Raw genomic sequence first — 10,263 nt, forward strand, 5'->3', positions numbered from 1 at the left:
ATTATAAAAATATTTAATATTTTTTTTTATCATTTTGTTCAACTATTTACTATTACTTTGACGTGTCAACGACTGTATCATTGTACTATTTCGATGGAAGCAATTAGGAGAAGCACACGAAGCTGTTTCCAAAAGTTGTACAACACTTGTTACCAAAAGTCGTATAATACTGCTTTTATATGACGGAGAATGGTATCACCGCATAAAAATAGGAAAGAAGCATAAATTTGAATCGCACCTAGTTTTTTACATGCCATTGTCAAAATAAATGCTCAGGAAGAGCAGCAGCTGCTCTTCTGGTTGAGAGGTTGTCCCCGAATTTGCACTGTTGGCGGCTTCGCACCGTTCATGGCCGGTTGACTGGCCATCCTGCACGAGGATACAACTAGTTACAAAGGGCGACATGCTCGACTTCCAAGCTGGCCTGCATACAGATAGAGAGGTGAGATACCTGTTCTTGATGGCAGCAGTCATGGCCATGAAGGCCTGCTCCACATTGGTGGCATTTTTGGCACTAGCTTCCATGAAAGGAATTCCAATTTCATCGGCAAAGGCCTGTCGTGACAAGGAAAAGAAATAATGAATCATTGCAGTCACACGTTTCTAGCAATCTGCATTTGATTAAAACATCACAAGCCCAACAACCATATGCATCTTCATCGTCATGCTAATAGGGATACCTTAGCAGTCTCGTACGACACAACTTTGTTTGCAGTAAGATCGCACTTGTTCCCAACCAGAAGCTTGTTCACGTTGTCACTGGCATACCGATCGATCTCATTCAACCACTGCTTTACATTGTTGAAGCTCTCCTGATCCGTCACATCATACACTACCTGCAACTCAAGGGATTCGATTAGACAATCCATCAAGTTTCCTCTGGAATAACATAAAATATATTTAAGTTGATTGTTTGAACATACAATGATACCATGGGCACCACGGTAATAGCTGCTTGTAATTGTTCTGAATCTCTCTTGGCCAGCAGTATCCCACTTGCAATGACAACATAATGACTCAGTATCAGAACAAATTGAAAATTGCAACTTCCCAATACAAAATTACAACGAATAATTATGGAATTGAGAGAGGATAACAACTTTGGTGGTTATTATCAGAACTCGAATCATGGTAAAAAAAGCCCAACGCTACAGGTTTTTAGTTGGCTATCTGATGATAATATAACACATAAGAATCAGCCTATTTTGTTATCACAAACAACTTACTAACTGATAGACTATCCAAGTTTCATTGAAGATATGCCATGTTACACCTTTGGTATCAAATGGCAAAACACAAACAATCTCATAATCATGACCACATGCAATAAAAGCCATGGTAAAGAAACTCACGATTTGAAGTTTAACAGTCTTTCCATCCTGTTCAACAGTGCGTATTTTCTGAAAGGAAATAAAATCATAGTTCAGAAGCTCCAGTGAAAAGCTTTATAGGTTTTGTATACATACATACACACATATATATCACTTACAAAATCAACTCCGATGGTGCTGATGTAACTTTCCAAGTAAGAATCATCCTACAAAGAAAAGGGAAAACAAAGTTACACTATCAAGTTCTGCAAGAATGAAAGAGCCTTTTGAAGACAGGATCAATTGCTTTTGCACACATTAAGCCTCAGCATAAAAATGTAACCACCTACTTCCACATTACATGGTTATGATAGTTTTGGACATGCAACTGCAAATATTACATAGATGCTGTGTTTGATGCCCAAGATACATTCAATACTCAAATATTGTTTGACAACTATTCAACAAAGTATCCTAACAAGCAGTAATATTAGGAATAACGGCCACAAACTGCACGTCAGTTTCTGAGAAATGACAAACTATCCTCATATATCAAGAGATTTACATGAAAATAGGTAAGAAATCTACAAGGAGTCCAACTTCACATCTATGAGATCCATACGATAAATCAGTTTGGAAGACTTGTTTCGATTAAAACAAGACTCCCGCATACTTCCTGATTGATTAAAGAAAATAAAATAAAGGGTGTTAGGATCCTATTTCACATTAGAAGAGCTGGGACACCAGTAAGTTTGCATATAAAAAATGTCAAATGACCAGCACCTAGTTGGAAATAATTTCGTTAACTGCATTCTTCATCAACAAGGCACCGGTGACCATCCTAATATTCATATTAAAATGGTTGCAAAAAGTATGAAATTGAACAATGAGCTCAAGAACTGTTGCTCCTTACCGCAAATCTTAGGAGGAGGCATGATTTTCCCACACCTGAATCACCGATAAGCAAAAGCTTGAATAAATAATCACTGCAAAGAAACATAAGGTGAGTCTCAGACTGAAATATCACCAAAAACCAGAAAAGCTACAGTCCTCATGGAGATGATCTATGTTAGTTAAACCAGATACAGTTTATTTGCCTTGGAAATTCACAAATTAATTAATAAGACACATACATCATCATTGCAACACCACAAAGTTGTATTATCTTAAGAGCAAATGACCAAACAACTGATAGTATGTACAGCGAGTATGCAGTGAAACTGCTTGCTTCACTTCTTTTACTACCTTCTTTCTGCCTATGTTCTCTTTAATTTATAGCGATACTGTGCCTAAAATTAGTTGATATTCCTATTAGAAAAACTTAATTTTGAGAAAATTGGAAAAGAAAACTGCAGAAACCAATTATATATCTATCAGTCTTGGACCAAAAACAACTGTAGAAGACCCAAATAGTATGCAACAAAACTGCCTGCTTCACTTCTTTTACTACTTCCTTTGTGCCCATGATCTCTTTAGTCTATGGAGATACTGTGCCTAAAATTAGTTGATTTTCCTATTAGAGAAACATAGTTTTGAGAAAAGTGAAAAAGAAAACAACTGTGGAAACCAATTATATATTTATCAGTCTTGGACCAAAACAATTGTACAAGACCTATGCCCATGCTCCCTTTAATTTATGCCAATACTGTGACTAAAATTAGTTTATTTTCCTATTAAAGAAACTTTATTTTTGAGAAAAGTGGAAAAGAAAACAACTGGAGAAACCAATTAGATATCTGTCAATCTTGGACCAAAGCAATTGGACAAGACCTATATTTGTGAGCAAAAGCAAAATCCAACTCATAAATCTGATGCTAAACAGAGAATGTAATGGTACCAACTAAAGCCTTGAACAACACCACAAGCAGAGACTCCAGCTGAAAAAAGCCAGGCTGAAACCTAGAGGTTTCAGACACCACCTAGCAATGTTAAGCTCTAAGAAATGTGATCGAATAGATTCCACATCATACAATTACAAGACCATAAATGTTGCCACTGTTATCAGACATTCACACACAAGTAAATGTATGCAGATTCTCAGATTCCACTGAAGAAGTTCGTGAGAAATTTCAAGAACCAATCCTTGAATTGTTTAGAAGGGTCCATGGAGTGTCTATGTACATATGGCTCATGACCATCCATCTTCAAAATATCGTGTCCTGGAACCGTTTTACTCACCAACCCCAGGGATGGAGTCAGCACAGCCAACAAGTACAATTCTACATTTGCCATAGTATACCATTGTTTAACAATCAAATTACTTATATGACTATCCACCTTTAACATATCATGCTTAAGCAACAATTTTAATTACAAAGGGGATGCAGTCAACATTAGTAACCAGCACATGTTCCATGTTTAACATCATGTGACTTTTATGACCATCAACATATCAAGTTTAAAAGACAATTTCATTTACCAACCAAGGGGATGGAGTCAGCAGAGCCAACCAATAACGATTATAAATTTAACATAGTGCGTCTCTAATCAACATAATGTAACAGTCAAATTAATTAATACTTCTTATTTAGTTTATGGCCATCAACTTCAACATATTATGTTTAAATGAGCATTCTATTTACCAATCAAAAGGGATCGAGTTAGCACAAGCAACTCTAACTCATTCCCTTCGATATATTTAAAAAGGTGTGTCTATGTTGAACATCTTGTAACTGTCATACTATATAATTCCACCAACCAAGGGAATGAAGTTAGCACATCTAACTCATTCCCTTCGATGCACCAAGAGATGTATTCTATTGGTAACATGGATTTTGATGTTCCAATGTACATGAAAGTGTTTCTATGATCCAAGTGATCAAAATGACCCAATAACACTCAAATTCCAGCAACCATGAAAGAACCATTACACATAAGTAATCCAGACCCATTTTGCAATCATTTCATTAGCGAAAATGAATGAACCAAAATCTAAACCAAGCAATGAAATCAAGCATGAATCTTTAGACTAGGATCTAAACCCGTCACAAAGACCAGATCTCTAACCACTCCGACAGATCCGACCAATACCACAGATCCGTGAATATAAGCCATAATCACGCAATCCTTCCAAGAAAAACGATAAATCCCAGTTCTAACCGAAACCTCGAAACCAGACCAGGAAGATCAACTCACTACTCCTATATCCACGAACGATTTAGAGTACAAGGTTGCAAACCGAACCAAAACAATTCAAATTTCAGCATCCCCGTAAAGATCAGCACCAAGATGGGGGGCAACACTTACTACTCCGGATTCATGGCGGCGGCCGAACGAGGGGAGGTGCTACGCCGGCGGCTGCGTTCTTCCCCAGCGGGGTTCTTGAAGCGGTTTCTGAGACGAAGGCGATGGATCCCCTGCTGCTCCTCCACTAGGGTTTCCGAAACCCCGAGCAACCGAACAAAAAGATCGAATCGCGAGCGAGAGAGAACGGACGAGAGCGAATTCCGAGAGAAAAGGAAGGGGAAGACGGCAATGCATAGAGTTGACGTGAGGACGGCGCAAGAAGCGGACACGGCATTGTAATGAACGGCTGTGATCATCCCGAAGCCCATCGCATATCATATCGAAAACGATTTTTATTTTCAGTGAACATAAAACTAATGACATATGGTTCTGCAAAAATAAATCATTTTCATATTTATTCCTTCGAGAGATATATATATATATATATTGAAAATGAATGATATTAGAAATAACAAAAATCTTTTGCAGCGTGGAAATTCAATATCGCTTGATCCCGTCACTCGCCCCTCCCAAAATCCATCTCAATCTTAAAGCCACAACTCACCACGTGTCCATTACAAAACCCCAAACACGAGTTCTTCCCGTCACCCTCACCGCCCGCTGACCTCACCCCCAACCCTTGCCTCTGTTCCCCTTCTGTGACTGCCAACCAATAAAGAATCCTTTAAGCCGTTCATCCCACTCTTCTTTTGATCTCGACCGTAAACTTGGTTTTGGTCAATCATTGTTTTAATAATCATGTAATTTATTCGGACGGTCAAGATCACAAACTGGGTGAGATGCACGGTCGTGGATGGTTCCTCGAAGACTTCCCTATGCAAGTTACCCTGCATAGATTTTGTTTACTAACCGTGCGCCCCTTGTCTTAAGTCCCACCAGGTCTCTCCTTCTACCGCTTCCCCTATAATTGCAAGCCCCTCGACCCTTCGCCCCGACCTCGTGCTTCCGCCGATGAGCTGGCTGGGAAAGTTAGGGTTCGGCCTTGGCGGCCGAGCTGCGACGGAGGCGTCGTCAGCGGTCGCGCAGGGCCCTGACGAGGACGCGCCGGCGGCCGGGCAGGAGTTTGCCCAGTTCGGCGCCGGCTGCTTCTGGGGCGTCGAGCTTGCCTTCCAGCGGGTGCCCGGTGTGACCAAGACGGAGGTTGGCTACAGCCAGGGGAGCCTCCACGAGGCCACCTACGAGGATGTGTGCACCGGCGCCACCAACCACGCCGAGGTGGTACGGGTGCAGTACGACCCCCTGGCGTGCAGCTACGATGACCTGCTCCAAGTGTTCTGGGCGCGGCATGACCCCACCACTATCAACCGCCAGGTGACATCTCTGAGCCTCAACAGAGGTTTGATTCTGTGTTTTGATTAATACTTCTTTCTTCTAGTGTTGGTTTTACAATCCTAATTCTTGTGGTCGGATTGAGTTTGTTGTCCATATGCTGTGATAAATGTTTGATTTTATTGGTCCCTGGGATCTCAGTGAACCTGTCATGTTTCTTGTTTGGATTGCTCTTGCTATTGAACACTTTTTAATCCCGATAATCTTTGACATGAATGCCTAATTTGAGGTCTTCTTGGTAACCAGCATTCCAATGTTAGATTTTGGATGCAATATAATAATAGCTTAGTTTCGAGATGGAAGCTGCATATGCCCACATGTCTTTATGTTAAAATATGCTTGGCAGGTCTGAAAACTGAATTTGACGACATAGGCATGATCAAAGAAATCAGGGGACAAGGATGAGTATCTGGATAATGTAAAGAGATGATGCTTTATGGTATAGCTACACTTTACAATGAGGTTTAGAAAGTTTGACATGTATCTATGGTTTATCTTATAGAAGAGCTAGTGAAGATTGTGCTTTTTTTTTTAAATATATGATGACCGTGGATGCTCACTGTTTTCTTGGTGCATATCATTGGCGAGGAACACCTAATGAGTAAAGTCATTACCCTTGTTAACAATTTTGAATGTGAATGCAAGCTGGGAAAGTTTCATCAGCATTGTTGATGATCTATAGAATGGTTAATTTGAATTTTGCCCGAGTTATGTCATCAAAGATAGCTTTCAATTTTTAGACTTCTGTCTAGACACATGGGCAATGGTGCTGCACGATCTAATTTGCATTGTAGTTGAGCTTTCGCTGAATTATGCACTTTCTCTCAAGCAAAGTCATTGTCCTGTGCTTCATATTGACAAATATTCTCATGCTTTGTTAAGAAAACTAAGTCTGAAGGACCAAGGAGCTGTACACTATTGACCTTGTTGACAATGTTTAAGTTAAAAGCAAGTTGCACAATTGAAAATTTAAAGCCTAAATTGTGTAGGACTGGACTATCTGTGTTGTGGGATTTTATCCTCTCAGAGGAAAATTAACACTGTGATGTACAAGGCCAACTTGGTCTATGAGCTGAGGAGAAGTGAGCAAGAGACACTGGAACTTTTGGGAACAGGCAAGTCACATTAGTTTGATTACATTGAGCTAACATCCTTCATCTCTGCTAAGTTAGGAATCAAACTGCTAATGGCTATGATAGTATGTTAAGAGGCCCCTTCGTAGAATGATAGCGATATATGTCAATGGTGTTTGATACTATTTAGGTCCATTGAATCATCTTAATCCTTTCATCTCTGGTAGGCAAGGGGTCAAACTCATAAATGAGGTCCATTGACTCATCTTTAGTCTTATCATCTCTGCTTGGTAAGTGGCCAAATTGGTTGAAGAGGTCTATTGAATTATCTTAATGCTTTCATCTATGCCAGGTAAGGAGTCAAACTGTTAAAGGCTATCATAGCTATCTAAGAAGGCCCCCCTTTTATTGTCAGTATAGCATAGTTGCAACATTCTTAATAACATAGTTTGACTCTGTAATAGGTCCCATGCTTTCCCAATATTTGATTTATTTGTTGATGCTCTATGCAGGGCCTGACAAAATATTTGCCAATGGTATCCGTTTTTCAACCTTTTCTTCAATTCTTTCAATTTTACACTGACCAATGATTCTTAGTACTCTCAGAATACACAAGGCCTCAGACATACAAGGCTAAATTGTTCTTCTCAACAATGCAGCTACTTGATGTCTAACATTCTGATTAATAATTGCACTGACTATGAAATTTCTTGTTGAATTTCATAAAAGGCAGTTGAGGCAAGAAGCTAATCACAACTATGATTGCCTTTTGTCATTGGTAGTTGGAAAGTCCACGTCTTGTTATGTGAAGTGACCTTGAAACTAGCCCACTATGTTCATTAGTGATAGGATTGTGAATCAGTTGACTGAACTTGGGTGCATATAGCACCCAACCCTCTTGTGTCCCCCACCAGTGGTTTCACGCTCATAATTATGAAGCAAGAACCTCTGGGAGAAAGTTCTATTAGTTCACATGGCCATATAGGTCTTAGAGTTTCAAGGTCATTCCCTCATAATTAAATGTGTTGCATGTTTTAGTAAGTTGAGGAATCTGATTGTAGTTCAATTTCATGATAGATTTAGGAAATAGGTGGTGCATTTCACTATTTTATGTGTGCTTAGGTTAGATGGAAATAGTTTTTTGTTCTTAGAAGATAATTATGGAATAAGCCATGAAATAGGTTTGCTAGTAATGAGACTGATCCTGAAGTTTTTTAAAAACCAAAGTGTTCTTTTTTTTTCGGCCAGACCCCTGTGGTAATTGGCAGCTACACATATTGCATGATAGGTGACTCCAGCAAGACTTATCCTTGCTTCATTAGCTACTCAGTGATCTTATGGATCCATCCCATCCATCATGTATGGTAACATTCTCTGCCTTCTTGGATCATATTGGACAAGTCCAAGATAGATCAAGTATGCACCATTGCTAACAGTGGTCTTATTGGTCTTAGGATGTTAAAGAACCATATGTACTCTTAGCTTGGATCGGACGTGGCATACTTGCTGATTCATGCTACATGGCAAATAACATGATGGGGAGTATGAGCACTAGAATCTCACCTGGAGTATCAACTCAGAAAACCACTTCTTTAGTGATAGACTTGAATTAGATATCTCACTTGTTTTGGCAATGCATCGGCACAGCATGTGTTGTGGTAACCGCCCAAATATAGTTTATAAACGCTACCGATCAGGATAAATTGGAACTCCATATGATTCCACATTGTGTTCTTAACATTCCTGTTGAGGCTATGCATTGAAGTATATGCAGTCAACAGCAAGCAGATGGATTTGGTCTTGACGTATTTTGCTTTATGCTTATAAGGAGATATTAGCAATGACATCACATGAAGCAACGAGTTGGCATTATCTTTCTTTGTACTTGTGATGCATAGTTTCTTGTTGGAATCAGTTGTGTGCTCTTAAAACCTGACCAAGCACACACTGCAGTGATGTATCATGTGTTTCAGATAGAGCTTTAAGAGATAGTGTATTAATGTGAAAAGTTTCTTCAACAATGCCTTGGACATATAGCAAATTCAAGAACTAATGATATTATGGGCCATAAACCAATGCCTGTCCTAGGCTTCATTTGCAGAGTTACAAATCCAAGAACTTATGACTAATATGACCTGTTGTTGTATTAGAGATACATTAAGAAGTTTATTAGTTTAGATTCATGTACTGTAAAAAAATGCATCAAATCTTCAGTCAGCAGTAGCTTTGGTATCATTGGCATTCAAATTGTTCAAAAAGCTGCTGATTACAATTGCATGCAGGCAAACGATGTTGGGACCCAATATCGCTCTGGAATATACTACTACACACAAGAACAGGAAAAAGCAGCCAGAGAAACTATGGAGAAGCACCAGGAGGTGTTGGACAGGAAGATTGTGACAGAAATTCTTCCTGCAAAGAAATTCTACAGGGCCGAGGAGTATCATCAACAGTATCTGGAGAAAGGTGGGCGCTTTGGTTCCAAACAGTCCGCTGCTAAAGGTTGTAGTGATCCTATTCGCTGCTATGGATGAAACGAGTAATGATAACCAAATCATCAAGATTTGCAGCCACTGGTTGTTTCATGTAAATATACTCTAGTGTGGGAGCTATGAGACTGTCCTTAGCTGTAATCTATTGGACTATTGAATAAACATTTTGTGAAAAGACTAAGGTGGATTGAGATCCAGTCACCTAGTTGATGAATTGATTTATGATCGTTCAAGGTTGCTTCAGATGCATACCTGGAATCTTGTGGAAATGATTTGTTAGAATTAAACCGACAAAAAAAACAAACAGGAGGGGCTCTTCCGACTGTTGTTCAAGCTTTGTGGATAATTCTGTGTTGATTTCTCTCCAAGACAGTTTGAGATCATTTAGTGTTAGCTTCTCCCTTCATTCGATTGTGTAATTTACGAGGGAAGACCAACAACTCGTTATCACCTGGCGTGTATGCCAAATTTGATTCCGGGCTATCATTGTTTAGCAAAACCAAGGTTGCAATTTTTGGAACCAAATCTTTGTTTGCCCATGGTAGAACCTATAGGTTCGATCTGTGTGGCATAACATTCCCATCGTGGTACTGTGGTAATGTTCTATTCTGGGGAGAGAGAAGGAAGAGGAAGAAGAATACTGTGCTCCACCAACTAATATAATAGTTGAATTCTTGTTTCGATCCACGATGCTTCTTACAAGATATATTGGAGGTAAGTTCAAATTAATAATTTACCTAAAATTGAGGATAAAAAGCAAAGGAGGTTCGAAAAGGTCTTCCAAAAGATAAAATTGATATTATACTTAGTGTT

General features: G+C 39.3%; 2 protein-coding genes across 3 annotated transcripts; one reads left to right on the forward strand and one right to left on the reverse strand.

The window, feature by feature from the left end:
- Window positions 1-96: 96 nt before the first annotated feature.
- LOC135652514 (GTP-binding protein YPTM2-like) lies at window positions 97-4,796 on the reverse strand. 2 transcript variants are annotated; one of them, XM_065173491.1, is made up of 8 exons: window positions 4,557-4,796; window positions 2,224-2,296; window positions 1,490-1,537; window positions 1,353-1,400; window positions 924-995; window positions 681-836; window positions 452-555; window positions 97-369 (listed from the first exon to the last, which is right to left on the reverse strand). In XM_065173491.1, the coding sequence occupies exons 1-8, from the start codon at window positions 4,568-4,570 to the stop codon at window positions 273-275; spliced, it is 612 nt and encodes a 203-aa protein (XP_065029563.1). In that variant the 5' UTR covers window positions 4,571-4,796; the 3' UTR covers window positions 97-272. The 2 variants fall into 2 exon arrangements, with proteins under 2 accessions (XP_065029563.1, XP_065029562.1); XM_065173490.1 differs by having other exon boundaries at window positions 681-995; window positions 4,557-4,788.
- A 648-nt stretch (window positions 4,797-5,444) lies between these two features.
- On the forward strand, window positions 5,445-9,693 carry LOC135652139 (peptide methionine sulfoxide reductase A4, chloroplastic-like). The gene is made up of 2 exons (XM_065172874.1): window positions 5,445-5,867; window positions 9,241-9,693. Exons 1-2 carry the CDS (start codon window positions 5,508-5,510, stop codon window positions 9,490-9,492), a joined length of 612 nt encoding a protein of 203 aa, XP_065028946.1. The 5' UTR covers window positions 5,445-5,507; the 3' UTR covers window positions 9,493-9,693.
- Window positions 9,694-10,263: the final 570 nt, after the last annotated feature.

Source organism: Musa acuminata, chromosome BXJ3-11 (assembly GCF_036884655.1).
Source record: "Musa acuminata AAA Group cultivar baxijiao chromosome BXJ3-11, Cavendish_Baxijiao_AAA, whole genome shotgun sequence".
Classification (NCBI taxonomy): Eukaryota; Viridiplantae; Streptophyta; class Magnoliopsida; order Zingiberales; family Musaceae; genus Musa; species Musa acuminata.

Bases quoted from the DNA above. Each gene is read 5' to 3' on its own strand.
- LOC135652139 (XM_065172874.1), top strand. From the start codon at position 5,508: ATGAGCTGGCTGGGAAAGTTAGGGTTCGGCCTTGGCGGCCGAGCTGCG. The intron at 5,868-9,240 runs GTGACATCTCTG...AATTGCATGCAG, and splicing joins CCACCACTATCAACCGCCAG to GCAAACGATGTTGGGACCCA.
- LOC135652514 (XM_065173490.1), bottom strand. The intron at 996-1,352 runs GTGAGTTTCTTT...TGTCATTGCAAG, and splicing joins AGACTGTTAAACTTCAAATC to TGGGATACTGCTGGCCAAGA. The intron at 556-680 runs GTATCCCTATTA...TTGTCACGACAG, and splicing joins TGTCGTACGAGACTGCTAAG to GCCTTTGCCGATGAAATTGG.